This window comes from Xiphophorus maculatus, chromosome 10 (genome assembly GCF_002775205.1).
Source record: "Xiphophorus maculatus strain JP 163 A chromosome 10, X_maculatus-5.0-male, whole genome shotgun sequence".
Taxonomy (NCBI): Eukaryota; Metazoa; Chordata; class Actinopteri; order Cyprinodontiformes; family Poeciliidae; genus Xiphophorus; species Xiphophorus maculatus.
Window position 1 is genome coordinate 4595829 of NC_036452.1, and position 26273 is coordinate 4622101.

The following is a 26273-nucleotide window of genomic DNA, read 5'->3' on the forward strand; positions in this document are numbered from 1 at the left end:
ATTGTGTGCTTTTTGTGGCTATATTGTGTATGCTTAAGTTGCACTCCTTTAATGTTGCTGTTTAAATTTTTTTTCCAGCATTGCTACCCGGGTTACCACACTCTATTCAAGAGGGACGTATCTTACCATGACTCTTCAGCTCTGTCAATTGGACCACTGGTGCTTGTGGCACAACCAAACACTGGTAAAGTTCTATCATACCTCCATTGTTTTCTAATTACAAAAATTATATTCCAATTGATTGACAAAATCTATGCATCTCTCTTTTTTATATAGGTGGACTAATCCAAAGAAACGGTGTGAATCGAAAGATATCGACGTCAGATGGTACAGGCCATCTGGCATCAATTGTTACCCTGATTGTCAGTTTGCTGATGACCAGAATTCTGGTCAATTAATATCAAAGAATAATCACACTTTGAAATCCAATAAAGTTTGTTATTTATGATTCATAATGTTAAGAGGTGTTTTCTGGGTTTTGGTTTGTACTCATAATGAGGGGAGAAACAGAAGTAAGTTTGCTTTTCTAACATCTGGTGCACCGTTGTGTTTTAGACCATTTGTGGGATCAATAATGTTCAGTTGTTTTGTGGGATTTTTAAAAAATCAATTATTTTTGCTACTATCACAGGATATGAAATTTTAACCCTTTTGGATATGAAGTTACATATAAGTATATGAAGTTAATGTTTGAAGGAATGATCTCGAAGTGTCAAACTGAATGAAATGAAGTATGATTTGGTCATTGTCTAATTTTTGTTTTATGTGGTGGGAGATATATTTACTTGATTATAAAATGGATTAATAAAAAAATTCAAATGAATTTTATTGTGTACTTTTCATGTTTTTTCCAGATGATAAAAGCCTTAAGTTGTCCATTTAAGATAAGATAGATAAGATTTATTTGTCATTGTCATCAACAGATTACAACGAGATTGAGATTAGCTCGACTCGAGTTAAAATGCAGGTTATGTGTATATACATAATATACAATATACATATACTGTACATACATACATAAAAAAGATAAAGAAATAAATAGTACAAAATGAGAAATAAATAGACATCAGAAGATGGTTGCAGCGCCTGGAGGTGTCGCAACAGAATTTACATTTTTAACAAAGTGGTGTCAAGAGCAGAAGTTCTTATGCCTTTGAATTTAGTGCCATGGTTGCCATCGGGTAAAAACTGTTTTTTAGGTGATTTTTTTCTGGTTTTTATTGCTCTGTATTTCATGCCTGATGGCAGCAGCTGGAAGAGACCATTGCCAGGGTGTGAAGAGTCATTTAAAATGTCCAAAACTTTCTTGTGGAGCCTGGAAGTGTAAATCTGTTCCATAGTGGGGAGGGGGCAGCCTATGGTTCTCTCTGCTGCCCTAACAACCCTCTGGAGCGCCTTCTTGTCCGCAGATGTGCTACTGCCGTACCAGACATACAGACTGTACGTGAGCACACTCTCTATGGAGCAGTGATAGAAGGCCTGCAGCAGGTCTGAGGGGAGACGGTTCTTCTTGAGTATTCTCAGAAAGTACAGTCTCTGCTGTGCCTTCTTCAACAGCTCCTTGGTGTTGGTGCTCCAGGTTAGCTTGTCATATTTGGTGTATGACATGTTCTGTATTATATTTTCCCCAGGTTAGGATCTTAACATTTTGTTTTTATGGTATGACTTTCAACCTAAACAGTTGTAAAAATGAGTTAGTAAATAATTACCAATAATATCCTTGGAAAATAAAATTTAAGACACACTTTGAAGGACTAGGGTCAGGGATCACAATCATCCCTTATAAATCCTGTGAGGTCTTATAAGTTTTCCACTTTGTGGAACATCAGTAGCTCTTAACTGGGGTCTGTCACAACCAGGCTGCTTATCCAGGAATCTCTCCATACATGGCTGATGGAGGGGTGATCAATGTGCCGACTGACCTGCGTTCTCCATGAGGACTCCCAACCTGGTGAGGCGGATGTTCTGCTGGTAGTTCTTGGTGCTACGTTTCCCCATCAGATACTGTTTCCCCTGCATCTCAGCACCGGCAAGCAGCAAAAAAGGCGTTCGCTTGTTCAGGGCTCTTTCAGGGTGGGATCCTACAGACACAGTGAAAACTCACGGTGTTTCAGCGAAGTAGACCTACTTTTTTGCTAGTCTGTTCTCATCAGAAACACTGATCTGTATAGATAGATTGATTGATAGGTATGTATTAGGGGTGCAACAAACATGTGAACAACAAAATAATAAAACTTAATAAAAATGATCACATAACATTTGCATAACATCAAAAATTGTACACAGTAACATATCTGCACAAAATACCAGCAATTCAGTCACTGTAGATAGAGATCTTGTGGACAATTAGCATGCGCTCCATTTTGATTTGAAAACAGTACAGTTAGCTGCTAGCTTAGCCGAATGCTAGGATATAAAATTGCGCCATACAATAAATTACAACTAACAGCCAAACATGGCTAAAACATACCAAAACGCATAAAACACAACATAATATTGGTGTCTTTTAGTTCTGAAGTACTCTGACATGACTAAAATATTATATTTTACCTCGTTTCGAGCAATCCTGTGCCACAGAGCAGACCCACAGTTCCAATGACTGCTATTCAGCACCAGCGACAGCAGATGGCGCCATTTCACTCCCAATCTATATTACATGTATTTACAGAAGCATCGAGAGTTTGAAAGAGATCATTTACATTTACATCTAGCAAAACACAAGCTAGTGTAGCAGCCAACAGAATAAATACTTACAATTTATCATTTCTGTGTTGAAATATCAACAACAGATTTTATCATCAACCTGTTTCACCTCAAACGTTTGGCATTGTGTTTGTAATAATCAGTTTGCAACTGTATTAAAATCTAAATATATTTACATTTTATAAATGCACATTTAAAATGAGGAGCAGACCAACCAGAGGTAATAAAACTGCGCCATCTTGTGGCCATAAGTTCAGACTGCACAGTTGAACAACAGTTTAACACAACAGCCAAATTAGTCAGTTTCATCCCTCATGTTATTTTTGGAGCCTTGCAATGAAGTACAGGGGCTGAAAGTTATTAGTATTGCAATGCATTATATATGTTTTTTTTAGACTGAAATTGACTGAAATACCATGTCAAATCAAAAAGAAAAAAAAAGGAACCAAAATGTCGACAGCGTTTCACCAGGAGGCCTAATGAGGAGCCCCGCCCCCTCGCTCCTCAGACAGAGTTTGGGGAAGAAGGCGACGGTCGTTCCTTCATTCACTGGAGCTATTCATGTTTACAGGCTTTCCACTCAGAAGAAAGGAGAAGCAGAGACATCCATAAACATCATTTGTTACAGTTGTTTCAATCCAGCTGAGACGTGTAACAAGAGCAACAGCACAGCTTCAATGCACAATATCTAAACTGTACTAAACCACAGTATAACTCCAATTCTTAGACAAATATTACAAAACTGCAATAACACACAATCGTACCAAGTATTTTTAGCCTTTTTTAGACAAAACATACTACAGAGCGGCCAAATTAGTCAGTTTTCATATAGTCTTGAGGGCCACAGTCTTTTTCCTACTTTAAAATACAGATTTTCTTTTACACCACCCAGGAATAAATTGAAATCAGAATATATTTATAAAACAAAAACATGGAGTCAGATTTTTTTGTATGCTCTTTCTTAATAGCAAACATTTGTGGTCTCACTTTCAATAAAGTTAAAATAAAAAATGACTCATAAAAGAGAAATAATGATATTCATTTTTTTAAAAGTACAGAATTTCACTGAGTACAACTATATCATCTATAACATTTTAATGTAGTGCTACTTTTTCTAGAATTATTGACAGTGGAATGGCACTAGTAATATACAGTTTATATCAGCGTTGTCCAAAGTGCGGTCTGGGGGCCATTTTTGGCCCTTGCATTTATTTTTGTTGTTCCCAATTTAAGAATGATCCACTGAACTTGTCCAGGACAGGTGGTTGATTTGTGTAAAATTACTACCGATATAAGTTTCTTAGAATGGAAAATGTTAAGTATAATAAAAACTGTTTGTGTTTTTATAACCCAGGTTTTATGATAAGAACCATGTTGATTCAGAGACTTTTACTGAAAAGCAAACTTTGCTGCACCCAAATCAGCTTTTATTGAATTTATTAAATCATTTTGAAAGAGTTACCCAAATCCTATTCCTGTAACTGAGGATAAATTTGTTCAATTTTGCCCAAAAACAATTTGAAAACTAATTTTCTTTCTTTTAATGCAGCAAAAATACTTTTTCTGTTTGGGTCTTCTATGGATAACATCCATTACCTACAAAAACAATGAAATTAAACCACTTTGTTTGCGTGATTTTGGTTTAATTTTTATTTTCTTGGCCTGTCAGTACTATTTTGGCCCATGTGACAAAAAGTTTGGACCCCCCTGGTCTACATCATCCGACTTTCAACAAACCTTCTTTTGCGATTCTCTAGAGAGGATTTGCTAAATTTGAGCAATGCTACAGTAATCCTGTGAAATCAATGATTTAGCAGAAAAAAAATCATTTTAGTAAATGTTTTCAGCAGTATAGAAATTGGTGTATTTTGCAAAACTACAATGGAAACGCTTTTATTGACACACCATTAACCAATGACTATAACCTTTATAGGCACAAGGTCCAAACTGCTTTAAAAAGTTCAGTATTTTTCCATTTCTTAAGCAAATATCACAGCTAGTCAAAATCAATTGGTCCTGAAATGCACAAGGGAAAGTAGTGCATTTAATCTCATTCTGATTAATCCATATCTAAAACATTTCTTAATGAATTAAAATGTGTTTTTGCAGTGTGTGAAAGTGAAAAGTCAAAGAAGAGAGATGGAGATGATGATGGATCACTGTCACATTAAAGCACCGCTCCATCTGATGACGCACACGAGATTCCAAATCACATTGTTTCCCCACGAGTTTATTGAATACTTTATATTTACTAGCTTCTTCAGCCTTTGTTCTTCTAGTTTACACATTATTTCACTTTACAGGAAAAGTTCTTTAAACTGTGTTCAGCCGTAAGCCGTAACCATTAAGCTTAGGTAAATAAAATGGATTGCCTCTTAGCTGCAGGTTTCTAGAGCCTCTTAGAAATATAAACTCCTTTAAATCAACATTTAAAACGGCATTGTAGCGTCTTTGTCATATTTGTTTTAAGTACTACAAATGTAATTGTAACTCTAATTGGCAGGATTCTGACTACAGACAATATGTAGTGGATCTAAAACAAAAATCTTTTACACTTTTAGTACAATTCAGCTATAAAACAAACACATTTAAAATAAAGTAAGCAGAGAAAATCTGCTGGTACCTTGTTGCATAGGTGTTGCTAGTATAATATATATACAGTGTTCTACCAGCATTTGCCTCGATTACTGCAGGAGTGTCCAAACGTTTTGCCATGTGATCAACAATTAAGTCAAAAGTACTTGGCCAATTTAAAAACAACTTTTGTTTTTTCTTGTTGCAGAATTTGGTTTCTATGCTCATCAAGTCCATGAGAATCTGAGATGAGCAGAAACTGTTGGATGTTTTTATTGAGGACGGACAACCTTCCAGTTTATAGCAGCTTTTCCCATAAAAGGCTGACGGTTGGGATGGAGGAAAAAGTGCAATAACAATAAAGTTAGGCATGAGTAAAAGTGGTTCCTTTCCTTGATTGGCATCAAATCCCCCTGACCTGAACTCAATAGAAAATCTATGGGTTGTTGTCAAGACGAAGATGAGAGACACCAGACCCAACAAGGCAGATTACCTCAAAGCAGCTATCAAAGTAATCTGGGCCTCCATTGCACCTACGCAGTACCATGCAGTACCACAGGCTGATCACCTCTATGCTACGGTGCATTCATGCATTAATCCATACAAGAGGAGGCCCAACCAAGTATTGAGTGCTTAGAAATGTACATACTTTCCAGAAGCCTGACATTTTGAGTTGTTTACAGATTCTGAAAGAATGGATTCTAAACGTTCCAATGTTGGAAAACACATGGAAATCAAAAAGGTTCTTAACTACAACCGTGGTGTGCTCTAATAACGTCATACAGCTATTTGTGATTTAGAAACATAACAAAAGAAAATAGACTTGAGTTGCTTTGGCAAAAATAAATATTTTCTTTCAGCCAGTAGATAGCCCAACATAAATAGTTTTATTTTAGGTGTTAAGATGCAGTTAGTCAGCATATACATACAGTATATGTATATAATCAAATGTAAAAGATACATGATTATTTGCTGGTCAACTGTGAGCTGGCAGTTTTTTGCCTTTCTAATCATGCTGTCTTTGGTATTTTTCACAAATTCAATAATAAAATGTATAAAGTACCATTTTTATTGGGTGTACATATTTTCATATTTAAATTAGTACTTATATTCTCTAAATGATAAACAACGGTTGATCTTTTCAACTTTTTGTAACTTTGGCTTATGGTCAAACGATTCATAGATGGTTTAACAAATAAAAATGATTTAAAAATAGTAATAAGTAAAAAGGGGGCAAGATTCGTAAGTAATCAGGCCTTTAATTTTAAACTTTTGGAAATGATTTCTTGTTTTTTGTCTCAGTCATCTACATTTAGGAACAGGTGACATCTTGTAAACAATGTAAACAAGTTGACAGCAACTCTTCTCCACACAATAAAATGTTAAATGACGATATCTTTATTTGTCTGAACAATGGTTTGGAAGATAAAGTATCTTAATAAAAAAAAATCGGTAACAATTTATTGGAAAGAGAGTACATAAAACTGGCATAGTGCTGTCATAAACATGACCTAACAATGGTCATGAAAATGAAAGAGTCTTCATGAATGTTTATGACTGGTATTATGCAAACCCCTTCAAATAAAGTGTTACCCAAAAATCCTTTAGACCCTTCTTAACATTGTAGCAAATCTTTGTATGTATTTTGACAAACTTGAGACCAAACAGTTTGTATTGTCTTGCTTCAATTGACATATTGATACTGGAACACCTTTGACATAAATATACAGTTTTGGATTGTTTGTTTTATTTGTTCAACCAAGACCACTTTTAAGTCTTTCATTGCATATTCAATGCAATGGATAAGCAATAAATATTGCATATTCATTGCAATGTTCTGTCGTTGAATATGAAAGTTGGTTTCAACTTTCAAGGCTTTGAAAGTTGGTTTCAAAGCCTTGAGCATTGTTATGGCTCAATGTCAGAATTAGCCACTATGACGAAATAAACTTGACAATCCAGCCCCTTTTTGGAGCTGTGCCAAATGTTGCTGAATAAATCTCTGCCGCAACATTTCTGTCTTACCTCATGAACATGAGACGTACAGGAGGTATACCTATTAGTATGAAACTGAAATCTATCAGTTTGTACTGACACGTATTTAATATATTTAGTAATTTGATCAGTAGGCTTGAGTTTGGAGGTTTAAAGAATGGCAAGTCAACTCATTTTGCTTGTGTTGCTTTTGAGCTTAAGTGAGTATTTTACATCACATCCTTCGTTCTGCTTATCTGTGGAAAAATCTTTGCATAGTGATGTATTTGGTTGATATTAACAATCGTTAATGTTTGACCAAATGTGTTCATTTTCATAGGTGGAGTAAGTCTTCAAGATTCAGGTGGGTCAAAGTTGAGCATATTATTAGTTGGTTTTTAAAAATACAGAAAAAAATGTTTACATTTTTAGCCTGCTGCTTAATATAATTAGAATTTACTTCCGTCAATTAAAAACAAACATGAAAACTAAAACAAACCCAAAAAGTTGATCATAAAGACTGATAAGTTTGAAGTTCTGTGGTACGTAACCTGACCATGTTGTTTCATTTACAGCTGCAATAGTTTTCCTACAAAACAGAGCCTGGTGCAAACGTCCCGTTACTTGGTGTTTGATTGAAATTATATTTAAATTCAATCAAAATTAAATATACAATTGAATATGAAAAAAGTCAGTTTTCATTCATTGCTTAAGCCATTCTCAGTATCTGTCAATTTTATGCAATTCTTTGGGATTCTTACCAGAAAACATTTTCCAGATTGAACAATTTCGTATATTTGTTCTAAATAATTTTGTGCTTTGCTTTTGCACAATGCTGTGAGTAAATTAGAAATGAACGAATATGTGAGAAATGCACCAAAGAAACAGAGAGCAACTGTAAAACCAAAAATCCTGAAGCAGACTGAACGTGGGATCAATTTTATGTCTTTACTGCTACTGTATTTATCATTTTACGATTTTCTTTTGTTCAACGCGCTGCAGTGTTGCTTCGGTAGTTCATGGAAAATAATGCTCTGCTGCATTTTTTTCCCCAGCTGTAATTCTGCAGCTTCTTCCTGCTTCTTTCCCTCTTTATGGCATTATTTGTGCCGCTAAGTTATGACTCCAGTGCTTCATATAGCAGACACAAATAGAATAAGGCTGATCTGAGCGCACAATAATTTGTGGTGTGTGCATTTCTCACATTCTCGCTCGAAAGCGTTGCAGAAACTGACAACTCTTGCGCCGCCAGACACCTGTCAAAGTTGAGATTTTTTGCTTGGCTTTGTGCTCCGTATCAGAGCACAGAAGATACATCTTGCATAAATGTGGGACTTGCGGTTCCTAAGGTATCTGCAGTAGTCAATTGGGAAACAAAGTGATGCTGCAGACTCTAACAGGTGTCCTGCAGCTGGTTGGAGCAGCTTCAGATAATGCTGCATAAGAGCTCCCTCTTGTGGCAGAATACATAATGCCCACACATAATAACCCCTTTATTTCTCAAGGGAGGTTTCATGCTCAGTGTTACACATCACATGATGTGTCAGTGTGTCTGTCTGTCAAGCTCTCTGACATAAACAAAACAGAGGTGACATTTCTTGTGTTGGAGCTTTTTGGTGTGGCAAAATTGAGAATTACAATACATAAAGTTTTTTGTCTTCCCCTGTGAAAAAATTATATATTTAAGTATATTTTAAGTATGCTGTATTTTTCTGAAAGACATTTTTAGTATGATATAAAGTGAATATACTTATAAGGTTATATTAAAAATATAAAATAAATACATTTTTAAAAACATGCTTCTAATACTCGTTTTAAAAATGTATTTTGGTACACTTTTTTTCTAAAATATACTTAAAATTCTAATTAAGTATATTATTAAAATTATACTTTGGTAATCCTTTTAAAAATACACTTTATATCAGTCATTGCTTGTCAACTATTTGGAACATCTGAACAATACAAAATAAAAATAATAGCAAAATAAATTAGAAATATTATGCTGATTTTTCAGTTGCGGGATTATTGAATAATTCCAGCACAGCATCACTTTACGGCAGACCACTGTTATGTCTTGATGCCCTGCATGAATGTGTGTATTTTGCCCTGAAAATGTGATGCAGATTATATCAGCTGCATTTTCCACAAATTGTGCAGGTAAGAAATGTCTGACGAATGCCTCCTGACTCCTGACAATAATAATGTAAAGTTCCTTTACTGGCTCGTATGAAGCATACTTGTCAGATAAAAGATTATTATGTGCGTACCTTCCTTTGCAATGTTTGGGACATATAAATAATATTTTGTATTTTGAAATGGTCACATTAAGATTGGAGATAACATTGAGCCGATGGAGCCGAACAGGGTGCACCGGTGGGGAGTGTGGTGGTAGGGTGTGGCGTTAAATATAGTGGTTTAGAGAGTTTTATTTCGATTGATTGTGAAATGTTTTCAATGTTGTATTGTACCACATTATATATTAATTTAATGAATTGTATTATTCTCTTTTAAATAGGGCGGTCTGCACCACTGATGCTCCTGTAATCAGTGGTGCACAGTCAGTTGTTGTAAAGTGACTGCACTTACTGCACATACAATTGTTTTCTTCATGTTCATGCAATTTACTGGAATCTTTGTAGATCAGGCCCATAAAGTATTATAGTGCCAACAACAATAAATATAGCCTTCTGGGCAGCAATCCTGGCGGGCCTGTGCATTTTTCTCAGCCAGACCAATTGTTTTTATAACGTCCACAAAAAAGCAAGTAAAGAAAGGAAAAATATGTCTGCTGAATATCATACCAACACATAAAGGAGAAAAAGTAGAAAGAAAATCAATGTAGAAAATCTACTAAATACATAAGAGAGAAAAACTGATAGAAAACTTGTATCAATAATAATTAAACAGGTCTTTTTTATACATTGAACATCAAATCTTAATTTGATATTCAACGATATCTGTGGGTGTTTGTAGTCAGAGTGAAACAAAGTAATAATATAACCTCTCACCTTATTATATATATTATATACAGTACAGATCAAAAGTTTGGACACACCTTTCTAATTCAATGGGTTTTCTTTATTTTCATGATTATTTATAAGGCAATAAATCCCACTTATTAACCTGACAGGGCAGGTTGACCTATGAAGTGAAAACCATTTCAGGTGACGACCTCTTGAAGCTCATCAAGAAAATGCAGAGTGTGTGCAAAGCAGTAATCACAGCAAAAGGTTGCTACTTTGAAGAAACTAGAATATAAGGGGTATTTAAAGTTGTTTTACACTTTTTTGTTTAGTGCATATTTCCACATGTGTTATTCATAGTTTTGATGCCTTCAGTGTGAATCTACAATGTCAATAGTCATGAAAATAAAGGAAACTCATTGAATTAAAAGGTGTGTCCAAACTTTTGGTCTGTACTGTATGTAGATATCTACATATCTGTTAGGTATGTAACATTTTCTTTATCAAAATGTTACATACTTAACAAATATTCTTGTTGCTATCCCAGAGACGTAGTTTCTGTGTACAAAACACATTTTCGTTATGAACGTTGTTATGAACGTTGTGCTTATAGCGAAGTCACTTTATGATCCTTCGATTTTGGGTCTTCCTATCATTGTGAAGTAGAATGATAGGAAACTATATGTTACAAAGAAACTAGATAAAGAAACTATATGTTACATAATTATGTTGTCCAGAAAAAGAGTTTAATTTAATCAGGTGATCCCTCTTGTATTTTCTAGGACCCCTCTACCCAGTTGGTGGAACAATAAGCTCTGGGACAGATGACGAGAGCTCACCTAGAATTCCACTCCAACAAACCTTTAACTATTTTGGCCAGTTTTACTCTCAGATTTATGTATGTTGCCTCACTTTTGTAAATGTTTACAAAATAGTATAAATAGTTACACCTAATTTATTATTTTTTTCAGGTGAATGACAACGGACATCTGACCTTTGATGCACCATGGAGTAGTTATACTCCTCAACAATTTCCGATGTATGGAAGCACAGACATCATTGCTCTGTTCTGGACTGATTTAGACAACAGAGGAAATGGTAATATCTACTATGTTCAGCACACCAGCGGCTCTCTTCTCCAACGAGTTACACAGGACATCAATAGATACTTCCCAGGTCTTAACTTTCAGGCCAACTGGATCTTCATAGCAACATGGCATGAAGTTGCCTATTATCCAACAAGTGGGACAGTAAGTGATATGTTTTTGACTACTGAAACCTATTTAAATAAAACAACTTTTGTATAAACTGAAAATGAATCCCCAATAAATACACTTATTTTTCCCAGCAAACAACCTTTCAGGCAGTCTTGACTACCAATGGCCAATATTCATTTGTGCTGATGAATTATGGGTCAATAGCCTCCACGTCAAGATCTGTACAGGTTAGATATTCATATACTAAACTATAACATAATATGTTTTATTTGCCTTGTCTTGGTCCAGCAAATGTATGTTTCCCTGAAATATAAACAAGTTTATTCATCTGTGCACATTCAATTTCCAGGCTGGATATGATACAATCAGTTCCTCTCACCACTTCACCATCCCTGGATCATTCTCCAGTACCGCAACAGGACCTAACTCAGCTTTTCGTCTCAACAGCAATGTCAACGTACCCGGTCGCTGGGCCTTCCGTGTCGATCATGGTTCAATAGGTTGCAGTTTCAGTGGTAAGAACACAGTCACATAGCGTACCTTTTTATAACTATGGGCACATGTATCAGGGAAATAAGTTACAACTCCAATCTACTTTGCTCATTAACGCAAATGTTGAATCAACCAATCACATGGCAGCAACTCAATGGCTTTAGGCATGTAGTCATGGCTAAGATGATCTGCTACAGTTCAAACCAAGCATCAGAATGTGGAAGAAAGGTGATTGGTGCCATACTCCAGTTCTGAGTATTTCAGAAACTGCTGATATACTGGGATTTTCACACACAACCATCTCTAAGGTTTACAGAGAATGGTCCAAAAAAGAGAAAATACCCAGTGAGTGGCAGTTCTGTGGGCTCAAATGCCTTGTTGATTCCAAAGGTCAGAGGAGAATGGCCAGACTGGTTGGAGCTGATAGAACAGCAACAGTAACTCAAATAGCCACTTGTTACAACCGAGGTATGCAGAAGAAATACCTCGGAGAAATACATGAATGCACAACATGTCGAATCTTGAGGTGGATGGGCTACAGCAGCACAAGACCACATTGGGTGCCACTGCTGTCAGCTAGGAACAGGAAACAGAGGCTAAAATTCACACATTCTCACCAAAATTGGACCAAAGAGGATTGGAAAAATGTCGCTTGGTCTGATGAGTCTCGATTTCTGCTGCGACATTTGGATGGTAGGGTCAGAATTTGGTGTCAACAACATGAAAGCATAGATTGTATCAACAGTTCAGGCTGCTGGTGGTAGTGTAGTAGTGTGGGGGATATTTTCCTGGCACACTTTGGACCCATTAGTACCAATTAAGCATTGTGTCAATGCCACAGCCTAAATGAGTATTATTTCTGTCAATGTTCATTCCTTTATGACCACAGTGCACCCATCTTCTGATGACTAATTCCAACAGGATAATGCGCCATGTCACAAAGCGCCAATCACCTCAGAATGGCCTCCACAGTCACCAGATCTCAATCCAATAGAAAACCTTTGGGACGTGGTGGAACAGGAGATTCAAATCATGGATGCGCAGTCGACAAATCTGCAGCAACTGAGTGATGCTATCATGTCAGTATGGACCAGACTCTGAAGAATGTTTCCAGTACCTTGTATAATCTATGGCACAAATTATTAAGGCAGTTCTGAAGACAAAAGGGGGTCCAACATGGTACTAGCAAGGTGTACCTAATAAAGTGGAAATGTTTTAAATAGAAAGAAATAGATGGATATAAGAGAGAAAGAAGCATTGAGAGAATATATGTCAACACCCTAGAAGTCTGTTTCTGCACTTGCAGAAAGAGGGAAAAAAGCAAAGTCAAGAAACCATACCAACAAACAACACATGCATACATAATGACAACTATAAGATCACAAAAAGCATAAGCTAATTTAAGACATATTTAGAGGCAACTACAGCACAAATCTGAAAACACACCTGAATCCAAACACTTGTGTATGTGTGTGGGGGTGATCGTGCTAGTGTATACAAGATTTCTCCATAAAAATGTTCAATAACCACAGATATCTACTGGCACTGGAGGAAAGAGCCCCAGGAATTCTACCGCAATGACAACCACACCTCCTTCCTCTTTCCCCCCACACCCCAGCAGCTACAATGTAGAAGGCAACTGGCACCAACTCTCGGCCACTATCCCTAGCCCACCATAGCCAGAATCAGCCAATCGAGACAATGAAACACACCGTATGCCAACACTGAGTTGGCCAATAGATCAGACCCAAAAAGGTTTACCAACCGTAATGTAGCTATGGTTCTGGCTAGCTAACAGCTAGCCAGAACAAGCACATGCACAACCTCATAGGCAAACACATCGAGGCTGTCGGCACCATCCAGTCAGTCACACACACCTCACCATGCACCTCCATGCCCACCGCACCAGTTAAAGGAAGGACCCCAATGCAACAAATCACACTGTGCCACAGAAAAGCCACAGCACACACTGTGAAAGAGGCAGCACCTCATCTTAGACCAGGAACCACCAACATCCAGGCCAGCTAAGCAACAATGACAAAATCAAGCCAACCACAGAGACAGCAACACCACCCTTATATGTCCTGAGGGACACAGCCAGAACCATCAACCACAGACACACATCACCGACCAGGGACCACAAAAAAAACAAGTCACCACAGACCAGCACCACACATAGGAGGATAAAGCATGTCTCAAAACAAGAGCTGCACACAAATCCCACACTGTGAAGATGCATTTCACCAATCCTGAAAAATCAAAATACCCCACAAAAAGACACCCCTGAAGTCTAGTCCATCACATCCCAAAACAACCCAGGACAGTCCATCCAAACCACACAGACCCCCTGACACTGCTTCAAAACAAAACCAGAGCCACTAGATACCAGTAACAACATAAGGAATTAGAATCTGAACCAGAATCGCCCAAACAACGCCTGTCCCCTACGCAAAGCTGTCCCCCAGCCTATCCCAAAAGAAAAGCTACTCCTGCCCTAACATTCAGAAAATGCCCAGAACACAAAAGACATTAGACACCTAGGCTGAGTTCAACTCATCCCCTCTCAATTCTTTCTCTTTAATCCCTTCATTATTTAGATCATTCTAAATGCGATGCTAGAAACACCACCCCAAACAAATTTATCATTACAGGAGCCTTAAAATGACTCCTGTTCTTTCTTTGTTTAAAGGTCTACCTGTTCAACTTGGTGACTCTTTCTGGAGTGACAGCACCTGTGCACAGAAATGCACCTGCACCAGAGCAGGGCTGCAATGCTCCAACAATCCCTGCTCCTTCTCCCAAATCTGTCGGCCAGCTGCCTTTCAGTACTCCTGCCAGACTGTGCAAAGACAAACCTGCACCGTCAGTGGAGATCCACATTACTACACCTTTGACAACTCAGTGTTTCACTTCCAAGGCACATGCACTTACGTTCTGTCAGAGCAGTGTCAGAACGGACTGCCCTACTACAGAGTGGAGGGGAAGAACGGGCATCAGGGTAGCACTCATGTTTCATGGACAGTACTGGTCAAAGTCTTTGTTTATGATGAAAATATCGAGCTGGTTAAAGGACATCAAAGTCAGGCCAAGGTAACAGGACCCTCTTACGTTCTATAATATAGACCCTGCATTTTGTGTGTTGTTTAAATTTGTAATTTTTGTTGCCATCCTTACAGGTCAACGGAAGCTTTGTATCAACTCCATTTTTCCTCAGAAACGGCTCTATCCAGGTTTATCAGTCAGGTTTCTCTGTGATCATCAGCACTGACTTTGGCCTGATGGTTTCTTATGACAGGTTTTTATATGTCCGAATCAGTTTGCCCTACACTTACCAAAATAGCACATGTGGACTCTGTGGAAACTTCAACAATCGCCCTGAGGATGACTTTCGAACCCGTCAGGGTGAAGTGGTGAGCTCTGATGTGGTTTTTGCCAACAGCTGGAAAGCTGCTGGTGATGATGAGCCTGGCTGTGATCCTCATTGTTCAGGTCTGGCCTGTGCTGGCTGCACAGCAGCTCAGACAGCACTGTACAGAAACTCTGCCCACTGTGGTATTCTTGAGAACAGCACAGGACCGTTTGCTGCATGCCATCAACAACTCCCTCCAAGATCTTTTGTGGATAGCTGTGTGTATGATCTCTGTGTCAGTGGAGGGTATCAACCCATTCTATGCCAAGCCCTAAATGTCTACTCAAGTCAGTGTCAACAAAATGGGATCCAGCCACAAAGCTGGCGGAGTTCTGGCTTCTGTGGTATGTCTGCCAGTCAGTCACAATAATTTTGAAATTTAAGTGATGTTAAATATTGAGAGTTTGAGAATAAATGTTTCTTGTGTTTAGAAATCCCCTGCCCAGCCAATAGCCACTATGAGGCCCAGGGTACAGGATGTCCATCTACATGTGTCAACCCCAATTCCACCAACAACTGCCCCCTCCCAAATCAAGAGAGCTGTGTCTGCAATTCAGGCTACCTCCTGAGTGGAGGGGTCTGTGTCCCTCCGGCTGACTGTGGCTGCAGCTTTGAGGGTCACTACTACCGCTCAGGAGAAACTGTCATACTGGATGCAGACTGTGGGAGGCGCTGTACATGTAGCTATGGCTCCATGACTTGCAGCTCTCACAGCTGTGGCCAACATGAGTCCTGCAGGGTGGAGGATGGAGTAAGAGGTTGCACACCAAACAGCTTTGCAACATGTTGGATAAGAGGACTAGGATCATATAATACATTTGATGGAGTGATGTACCAGTACCCAGGAGCATGTCGCCTGACCCTTGCCAAAGTTATGGGGTTCTCTAATCATTCGCACTTCATGGTCACTGTGGAAAAAGTTCCACAGGGGCCACAGGGTTTCTCTAATGTACTAAAGTTTGAGGCAGAGGGAACACAAGTTGCTATTGAGATGGCAAGTAGAAGCACTGTGAAGGTGAGTGACAAATACATTTCTACATATAAAACAACATGAAATTAAGAGTAACATCTGTTTTTTATGTTAATGAAGTTAGACAACTAATGTTCACACACTAAATAAAGTTTGAAATCAGCATATGTTTTAGATTTTTAATGCATAATTACCAGAGCCCGGGTTTATTATTAATAACTTCCATCCCTTTAGTGCAGTAGTTAGATAACTTGTATTTTAGTGCAGCCAAACTCACTTTGCTAGCAACCTTTGAAAAATTCATTTAACTAAAACTGTAATATTCAGTGTTAATGATTGGTAGCCTGTGCAAAAATAGATGCTGATAAAGAGGAATAAATAAGGTCTTAGGTCCTAAGTGTAACTAACAATGAAACTTAGTGCGCCTCAAGTAACATATTGGTTTGGGCAGATGGAAAGATTATCCTGAGTAGACTTATCTTTCATAAGCAAAGGAGAAAAAGATTAGTAACATCTTATTAGCAATTGAATCAATGATCTTCACCTGTTGTGGTGAATAAATTATTCATACTATATCCACAGACAATTATTACATTGAAATCTTTTTTTAAGTATACGACTTGAATGTTTTTGAGGATTTCTCCACACATTTCAAGTGTTTTGCAAACCTGTGCCGAAACTTCTAAAAGTTTTTTGTTTTAATTTCTTAAAGGTTGATGGCCAACTGACCAGACTGCCATTCAGCTATGGATCCAACAGAATCCACGTCTTCCAAAGCAGCACTCACAGTGTCATCCTTCGCACAGCCTTTGGTGTAACTCTGCAGACTGTCTGGCCTCATTTTGTCCGTGTCACTGCACCAGGTGTCTACAGTGGTTTATTAGGTGGACTTTGTGGAAACTACAATGCTGACCAGAATGACGATTTCCGTACACCCAATGGTACTCTAGTCAGTGACTCCCAGATGTTTGGGGACAGTTGGCGAGATGGCTCTCTGGCAAATCACTGTGTGGAAAGCAGACCTCATAACTCTACAACTAATTTCAATTCCAGTGAGTACTGTGGAGTTCTTACTTCACACACTGGACCATTTACATCATGCTGGGCTGCAGTGAACCCATGGCAGCAGGTAAATGCATGTGTAGAAATCCTCCAAGTCTCCAGAGATCCAGCATCAACGCTGTGTGAGGTCCTCCGAGATAATGCACTGATGTGTCAACATAACGGTGTGTCCCTGGGACAGTGGAGGAATGCAACTGGCTGTGGTAAGTTGTAGAACCACATTTGATAGAGATGCCTTTGAAATGAACACATTCACGATCACCTTTTACTTCTTTCCCCTTTTGTTCCCCCCAACAGAACTAACCTGTCCATCAAACAGTCATTATGAACTCTGTGGAAGTTCATGTCCGTCTTCCTGCCCCAGCCTCTCCTTCCCCTTCACCTGTGACACTCAGTGCCAGGAGGGGTGCCAGTGTAATGATGGGTTTGTCCTCAATGGTAACCAGTGTGTGCCTCCAACATCCTGTGGATGCTTTCATGATGGACGATATCGGCAAGCTGGAGAACAGTTCTGGGATGGAGAAGCATGTCAGAGCTTTTGCACCTGTAATGGTGTAACTGGTGTAGTCCAATGTTCCCCAAATTCATGTGGACCTCAGGAGTCCTGCCATGTTGTGGGGGGTGAGTTTGGCTGCCATCCCAACCCTCATGGCACCTGCTCTGCCTCTGGAGACCCGCACTACTTGACCTTTGATGGCAAGGCCTATGACTTCCAGGGAACCTGCCGCTATGTTCTGGCAACAGTTTGCAATAACACTGTGGACCTTCACCAGTTTTCTGTGAAAGCAAAGAATGAACCGTGGTTTGGACTGCCAGTTTCTATCACGGCTGAAGTTTTTGTTGATGTTTTAGGCTATCAAGTGCGTATGTCGAGAGGCAAGAGGGGTACCGTGGAGGTAAGTCAACCTTTCACTGACAAAAGAGTGCTGCTGATTATTAAACTGTATGAAGTAGATTGGAAATTACTTTTGCAAAGTTCTTTTTAAAATGCAAAACATTTCTTCTTGGCACAACCCCATAAACTGTTAAATTCTTGAATGTATGTGTTACGGCCCAGCTTGGATGGCCACAACAAAAAATAGGGAGGATACTGCAACCAGAAACCTTTTAGGCCTACAGAGGCATTTATTAAAATCAACAACTAACTAGGGGAACAATGGGCGGCAGTCCAAGACATGATAAATCAACGCTCCCTCAGCCTGGTCCTTCCCCAGTCATGGATCCGGTTGGGCCCCACAGGTCTCAGCTCCCACAACCTGTCAAGCGATCTGCGTGCGCCGACTCGGAGTCTGGATCTCGGCTAGGCCTGGATCTCCGGGTCGTCTGCGCCTGGTTCTTGCGTCGGCCAACATCTCATGAGTGGAACGGTGCTACTTATATGCAATCCAGGTGGCCACGCAATCAGAAGCGCCTCCCACAATCGAGGACCTTAATTGACAAACAATTTACCGGCCACATAGCAACTGCAGAGCAGGGGCCTACATACATACTTTATGTATGTACTTGATTGCATCAGGTACATACGTAAATGATGCAATTAATGGACATCCTCCATGAAATACATTCCTTTTCGCAGGTGAATGGAATCACAAGAAACCTGCCCGTGGTCTTCAATGCAAGCCTGTCTATTTTTGGAAGTGGATCCCAAACATTCGTCAAAGCAGACTTTGGACTGAGTGTCATGTATGATGGAAGTAGCACAGTGTCCATTTCTGTATCTCCAGACTACAGGTAGCCTATCTGCTCTTTCACAGAACTTAAGTCTCATATTATGTTCAATTTCATTTTGCTCAATTTTATGCACATTTAGGACTGTTTAAAGAGTATATCATCATTAGATGTATGTACAATCTTAAATAACAGTTTTATTGTAAAATGTACATTATATTTTGTACTTTAGTTTTGAAGATTATATTAGTTTGCTTTCTGTATGCCACCTTGCTACTGCTTAAAAACGTCCCAATTAGGGGGAAGTATATCTGATCAAAGTTGATCTTATTTGAAAAACTTTTACTTGGCTATTGTCAGAAGCTCACAACCTTAGCTTTGAATGTTGCTAACTAGCTTGGTAATAATATTCCAGAGCTTTAGCCAGCAACCTAACAAGTTTAATACATTTTACCAATGTAGCTAGCTAGTTTGCTACTGAAAATACCAATTCAAACATATTTTGTCCTATTTATTTTCAATACTTTTAGAACATTTTGTGTTTTCCTGCCTATGATTGGGTCTGTCTCATCATTATTCAGTTGTATGAAATTTGATTCAGTCTATCTCATCTTCTTCAGAGGAAACATGTGTGGACTTTGTGGAAACTTCAATGGAAATCCAAATGATGATTTCCACACTCCAAGTGGAGCATCATCCAACTCAGCAGATGCTTTTGGGGCAGCTTGGAAGGTTCCTGGGAACTACACCTGTAGTGACGGCTGTGGCTCTTCATGCGCACAATGCAACGATGACCGATCTGCCAGGGCCCAGTGTGAGGTGATCCGGGCAGCTGATGGCCCATTCAGCTTCTGCCACGAGGAGGTGGATCCAGCACCATATTTCAGTGACTGCGTCTTTGATGTCTGCGTGTCGGGAAATCAAGGCAGTGATCTCCTGTGCAGGGCTCTAGAGACATACGTCAGTGCCTGTCAGTCTGCTAATGTCCGGATCTACCCTTGGAGACAAAACACCACTTGCAGTGAGTATGGAAGGCAATGTGCTATTAAAGTAATCAATCAAACAAGTTTTTTCCTCAAAAGTATCTTGTTTTTACTTGTTTTAATCAACATGTCATCCATTTTTCCCTCACCTGTAAAGGAATGGTCTGCCCAGCCAACAGCCATTATGAGCTGTGTGGAACAGACTGTGGCAACACCTGTGCCAGCAGCATTGATGCTGCCTGTGACCATGTTTGCTCTGAGGGATGTTTTTGTAATGAAGGGTTTTCCAGGAGTGGAACAAGCTGTGTCCCTGTGGAGAGCTGTGGCTGTCAGCATGGTGGCTTCTACTTCAATGTAGGTCATTTCATTTCACTTTATTCTTCATCAAGTTAGCTCTGAAGGTTGAAGTCCTAAAAACACTTCTGTGAGGTGTTGACATATTGAAGGTAATGTGATTTGTTGCATTTCAAGGCAACAACTTAAATATAATGACTTCTGGTTTGACATAACAAAATAAAGAATCAGCCAAAATATCAAGAAGAGATCTGTGGAACTCCACAAATCTATTTCATCCTTGGATACAATTTTTACTCATTTGAAAGCATCAAGTTCTTTCACTTTCACTGTATTTTGGTAAATTAACAAATATTGTTCAAACTAGTGTCCATTTATAAACATTATAGGCATGTCTAGCAATGAAGCAGCTGAAGCAGCCATTAATACAATGGTAAGCTATAGTTTTCCAAGAAATACAACATTGAAGAGACTGATGCACTTCACCAAATAGCATGGTATAATGTGGAACAACAGTAATTTTTTATTAGTTGCAAATCAGTGTGCACATTTATGAGTCTAATTGGGTGAATGTTGCCATGTTTTAAAATGTTTTGAGTTGCGTCTATGACTAGAAAAGCGCTAAATTTCAGTCCATTTCCATTCATTTTTGGGAAGTATTGGCAGTAGTGAATTTATCTTAATTGCCCTGTAACTATTTGGGTGTTACGTGCTTCGGAGTTACATTTGAGAATAAGTCATAGAGATCATGTAACACACTGGCACTCAGTTTGGAAATTTCTCGGGCTGCACAGAGGGACCATTGGTAGCACTGTTGCTTTGCAGCATGAAGATCCAGGGTTCAAATCCTGGCCTGGGGTCTTTCTGTATGGAGTTTGAATGTTATCCATGTGCATGTATGGGTTCTCTCCAGGTACTCTGGCTTCCTCCACAGTGCAAAAACAGGACTGTTTATCTCTAAATTCTCATTAGGTGTCAGTGTGTGCAGGAGGAATTGTTTCTCCTGTCTGTCTCTGTGTTACCCTGCAATGGACTGGGATCAATGTGACCCTGCCGGACAATGAACAGAGTAAAAACCATAGGTTAGAAGGGCTTCAAGTCCTAAGAGTGGCAATAAGGTTTAAGAGTGTCTTTATGGGGATTTTTGACATATCATCCATGTCTTTACGGATGTTACTTTGTGCTCTGGTGCACAGTCATGTTGGAAGAGGCTCCAAACTGTTCCCACAAAGTTGGGAGCAGGGAATTGTCCAAAATGTCTTGGTATGCTGAAGCTTTCAGAGTTCCTTTCCTGGAACTAAGGGGTGGAGCCCAGCTTCTGAAAAACTACCCCACGCCATAATTCTCCCTCCACCAAACTTTACACTTGGCACAATGTAGTCAGACAAGTATTATTCTCCTGGCAACCGCTAAACACAGACTGATCCATCAGATTGTGGTGAACAAATACTTTTGGCAGTGTAGTGTACTTTAAATCTGACAAATGAGCCTTATTAGAACACATATTCTAATTTATGCAATATGACTTTACCATCCGTCCGTCGGTCCGTCCATCCCCTTTACACACTTATCCCTAGTAGGGTCACCAAGGCTGCTGGTGCCTGTCTCCAGTGGTCAACAGGTGAGAACTGGGGTACACCCTGGACAGGTCACCGGTCCATGGCAAGGGGATGACTGCACTAATGTTGTCTAATAATTTTTCTGATACAAGTAATACAACCAATTGTGCCATCTTACCTCAAGCTTAATTTCTTCTTAATGTTGTCAGAAAGCCTGATATTTAAACTTTTCTCTTACCTTGCAGGCCGGTGAGTCCTTCTGGACAGACAGTTGCTCCCAACAGTGTGAATGTCGTGCACCCAATGTCCTGATCTGCAGTCACTCATCATGCACTCCTACACAAGAGTGCACCATCAGAGGGGGGCAGCTAGGCTGTCACGACGCCATGTCTACCTGTACTGTATGGGGTGACCCACATTACATCACCTTCGATGGAGCCCTAGCTCATTTTCAGGGATCATGCTCTCACGTCATCACTGAGAGTTTGAACCACAGCAACAATGAAACTCAGTACAAAGTCGTGGCCACCAACAAGCACAGAGGAAACAACTTTGTGTCTTTTGTGTCATCAGTTGATATATTCCTCTCAAATCATCCAGAGAGTGCTCATGTCAGACTCGGACCGAACAAGAGAGTCAAGGTAAGCTTTATTTTAAATTAAGGATAAGAAAACAAGTTTTTGTTTTATAATCTTTGTTTTACTCTATGAACTCTCATCATAACAGGTAAATGGAGCAGAGGTTTCTCTTCCCACCACTGTAGGAAATTTTGGTCAGGTGATGAGGCAGGGAAGTTACGTAGTGTTTAATGCTGCTGATGTCGTAGTCCAGTTTGATGGCTCTAGTACTTTACTGGTCAGGATGGGTCGCAACTACCAGAACAGAGTCAGTGGAATGTGTGGGAATTTCAATGGTGATCCCAATGATGACAAAGTTTTGCCCAATGGTACTTTGGCCCAAAATGACAACCAGTTTGGCCACAGCTGGAAATCAGAGACAAGCCAAGAAGGGTGATTACCGTTACCCTAAAAGTCTCAACAATTGCAAACATTTCTACAAAAATTTCTCTAAATTTTCTATATCCAAAAACTTTTCTAGGTGTGGATCCACTGATGAGAGAAGTGACGGACTAAGTGACTGCCGCTTCATAGAAGAATACACAGAACTCTGCAGAGTCATCACCAACACCAGTGGCCCATTCAGTTCTTGTCACCTACATTCAAACCCCCAACCATTTTTCACTTCCTGTGTTTACGATCTCTGCCTCTACACGCCAGCCAATGGCATGCTGTGTTCTGCTGTCTCTGCTTATGAGAAAACCTGCACCAATTTGGGCCTTAGCATCCCCAACTGGCGCTCTCCTTTGCGTTGTGGTATGCTTGTTTTGCTCAATAAATTATCACAACAATGAGTTATTAATTGATTTTATGCAATGTTTGTTTTGAAACTTTCTCGGCCTTTTCTGATGTATTTGATTCAGCTGAGACTGACCCCTGTGAACAGCTGGACTGTGCAGAGTATGAGTGGTGTGGTAAGAAAAATGGTGTGTATGGCTGCTTCTGTGACGAGCAACATCATCGACCCAACAATGAGAGCTACGGTAAGTGCAACACCTTTTCATATGAAGAACTGTAATGATAGTCACGTTCCAAACATGATTTGTTCACTGGTGCTTTACTGTTGGTGTTCATGTTTGAAGCATAGTCTTAGTTTTACTGCATCAGTTGGTTTAGTTGGTCACAAAACCTCTAAATATGTTTCTCCCTCTGGTGAGCAGACTCAAACATTGAATGCTCCAGCAGTTCTGGCACCATGTCAGTATCTCGCTGCCAGCTGTTTGAAGCGGGCTTCCCCTCCAGTGCTCTCCATCTCCATGACAGCTCTTGCAATGGGACTCTCCAGGACGGACGACTCATCTTCCATTTTGACAATGACGACCATCTGTGTGGGACAGCTCTTAGGGTAACGTTCATGAATTGGAACATCTTCTTTAAAGCGTCCAGTATGTTACTTAACTTGATTCATAGCCTTCTGTCATTTCACTGTTTAGAGCAATGGAACTCACTTCATGTATGAGAACACTATTCAAGGGCATGTGGATCCTCATGAAGGTTTGATCAGCCGTGAGAGGAATCTTCATCTGGATTTCTCCTGTGTTTACCCTCTGGCTCAGGCTCTGTCAATGGCTGTGGGCATCAACCCTTTGGAGAGGTGATCATACCATTTTCTCCCTGTGGTTCCTTTTACCATTATGTCCAGTTCTACTTCTATATCTTAATCAATTGCTCATTATCTATAATTGAATCCTCTAAACAGATTAGACTAGTTTAGCCAGCCTATCAGATGTATTTAACTGGTTGGTCACCTTGAATGTTTCTTCTGCAGCATTCTGAGGAAGAAGCTTCCTGCTGGCAGTGGATCGTATAGTGTGAGGATGATCCCCTATGAGGATGAAGGCTTCCACTTCCCCTTGAGCACTAATGGAAACATAGAACTGGATCTTGATGAAATGTTTTACTTAGAGGTGCGAACAGAAGGGGTGGATCAGAGCCAATTTGCCACAGTTCTGGACTCTTGCTGGGCCACGCCAGTCAACCAAGCAAACTACCCTGTCCGCTGGGATCTCATTGCTTCGCAGTAAGTGACACCATCTTGTTGACTTCATAATTTAATTCAGGGTCTTCTTGCTGTCAGTCTAACTGATGCATCTGCTTCTGCTTCACAGGTGTCCTAATCCAGATGATGGAACCGTAGAGGTGATTCAGAACGGTGTCTCCACTGTGTCTCGTTTCTCCTTCAGGATGTTCACCTTCACCAACCACACACAGATTTACTTGCACTGCAATGTCCACTTGTGCCTTTTGAGAAACAACAACTGCAGAGCTGTAAGTTTTATTGTGTGTTTGTGGTACAGTTTTATCATGTATGATTAAGTTGTAAACTTCCAGAAGCCTCTAATATTGCTGTGTTATTTTTTTACAGCACTGTTATCTGGTTCACCACACCCAATTCAGGAGGGATGTATCTTATCATGACTCTGCAGCTCTGTCAATTGGACCACTGGTACTCGGGGCACAACCGAACACTGGTAAAATTCTGTTATTCTATTGATTTTTAAACAGACAGCTATTATTTGACAAAACAATATGATTGTTTGACAAAATTTATTCACCTCTCTTTTTTACACAGGTGGACTAATCCAAAGAAACGGTGCTTCAAGTCATCTGACTTCAGTTGTTTCCCTGATTGTCAGTTTGCTGATGACCATTATTCTGGTCAAATGAGATGAAAGAATAATCACACTTTAAAATCTATTCAAATGATGTCACCTATGATTTATGTTGGTAAAAGGTGTTTTCTGGGTTTTCGTTGGTACTCGTAATTAGGCAAGAAAAAGAAGTACTTTTTTAAAAAAAAATCTGGAGCACCGTTGTGCTTTAGACCATTTGTGGGATTAATGTAATGTTCAGGTTTTTGTTTCTTCTGTGGAATTGTTTTAATCATTAATTGTTGCTAACACCATTGATTGTAAAATACATACATATAAATAAATAAAGTGGTATATATGTACTCAATTTCAGAAGGGATTAATAAAGAATTTAAATTAATTTGGTCATTGTCCTTTCATGCTTTATGCTGTTGATAAAAGCCTGTTGACTTGTTCTATGTTATATTTTACTGTTAAGAATCTTAATTTGTTTTTATGGGACAGTTTATGACCTGTCTGCAAACAATATATTATGAAGTTAAGATATTGCGGGAATATAATCAATGCCCAGGCTCACCCAAAGCTAAAGGACGTTGAAAAACAGACCAGCGTACTTTAGCGCAATGCAACAAACTTTCCGCTAATTCCTCAACTGCTGAGAGGAAACTCAAACTCCATTGCATGCTATATTGCAAAGGATATTTGTTTACACTGTTAGGAGTGTAAAATACGTGACATTTAAAAAAAGAACATTTGTAATCTGAGGTAAAGTGTGCAGAGGAAGTGGGTTTTATAATTTTGGGAATGGAACTCCAAAGGCTGGTGATTCTAGGTATTTGTTGAGATGAGCTAAGAGATTGAAAATGGCTTCAATGATTTCTGGAAGTGTTTCCTGTTGACCGAAGAGCTCAGTCAGTCCATTAGGGAAAGAGGGGAAGGTAGTTGGTCGTCATGGGCTGGAGTTTGCTACTGATCTTCTGTCCTTCACAGATACAAACACTGCAAAGTTTATCCAATTATCCAACTTTTTTGTTTTTTAGCCTTTTCTAAATTACCTTTTAAATGAGCCTGCTAACATTTCAGACACAACAAATGATAACATTTACCATAGAGTGTGAGAAATGATTTTTGGTTTCATGTTGAATTATTTTTCTGCTTAATATTGAATTTTGCCTGTTAGTTCATAAAGTTTGCTGT

At 39.3% G+C, this 26273-nt stretch overlaps 2 protein-coding genes across 51 annotated transcripts in view; both read left to right on the forward strand.

The window, feature by feature from the left end:
* The window catches only part of LOC102219373 (alpha-tectorin-like), a 34852-nt gene extending 34029 nt beyond the window's left edge, over positions 1 to 823 (forward strand). For all 50 annotated transcript variants that reach the window (XM_023340907.1, XM_023340917.1, XM_023340931.1 and 47 more), the window contains 2 exons: positions 79 to 184; positions 277 to 823. In XM_023340907.1, the coding sequence (XP_023196675.1) occupies positions 79 to 184; positions 277 to 398 (228 nt within the window). In that variant the 3' untranslated portion in view covers positions 399 to 823. The remainder of the gene's footprint in view (positions 1 to 78; positions 185 to 276) is intronic.
* Positions 824 to 7319: 6496 nt separating this feature from the next.
* Positions 7320 to 25470, forward strand: LOC102225311 (alpha-tectorin-like). The gene is made up of 24 exons (XM_023340961.1): positions 7320 to 7472; positions 7592 to 7615; positions 10997 to 11112; positions 11186 to 11464; positions 11563 to 11658; positions 11781 to 11946; positions 14613 to 15013; positions 15100 to 15676; positions 15764 to 16347; positions 17015 to 17567; positions 17662 to 18260; positions 18941 to 19095; positions 19653 to 20053; positions 20173 to 20369; positions 22114 to 22509; positions 22595 to 22878; positions 22967 to 23241; positions 23349 to 23468; positions 23646 to 23830; positions 23919 to 24079; positions 24254 to 24505; positions 24594 to 24753; positions 24851 to 24956; positions 25058 to 25470. The coding sequence occupies exons 1-24, from the start codon at positions 7430 to 7432 to the stop codon at positions 25150 to 25152; spliced, it is 6225 nt and encodes a 2074-aa protein (XP_023196729.1). The 5' UTR covers positions 7320 to 7429; the 3' UTR covers positions 25153 to 25470.
* The last annotated feature ends 803 nt before the right edge of the window (positions 25471 to 26273 follow it).

What these genes read in the sequence shown, in the direction of transcription:
- LOC102225311 (XM_023340961.1), top strand. Translation starts at nt 7,430, where the DNA reads ATGGCAAGTCAACTCATTTTGCTTGTGTTGCTTTTGAGCTTAA. An exon ending in TCTGTATCTCCAGACTACAG is followed by an intron (nt 19,096 to 19,652) that starts GTAGCCTATCTG and finishes CATCTTCTTCAG; the next exon opens with AGGAAACATGTGTGGACTTT. An exon ending in GCGCTCTCCTTTGCGTTGTG is followed by an intron (nt 23,242 to 23,348) that starts GTATGCTTGTTT and finishes TATTTGATTCAG; the next exon opens with CTGAGACTGACCCCTGTGAA.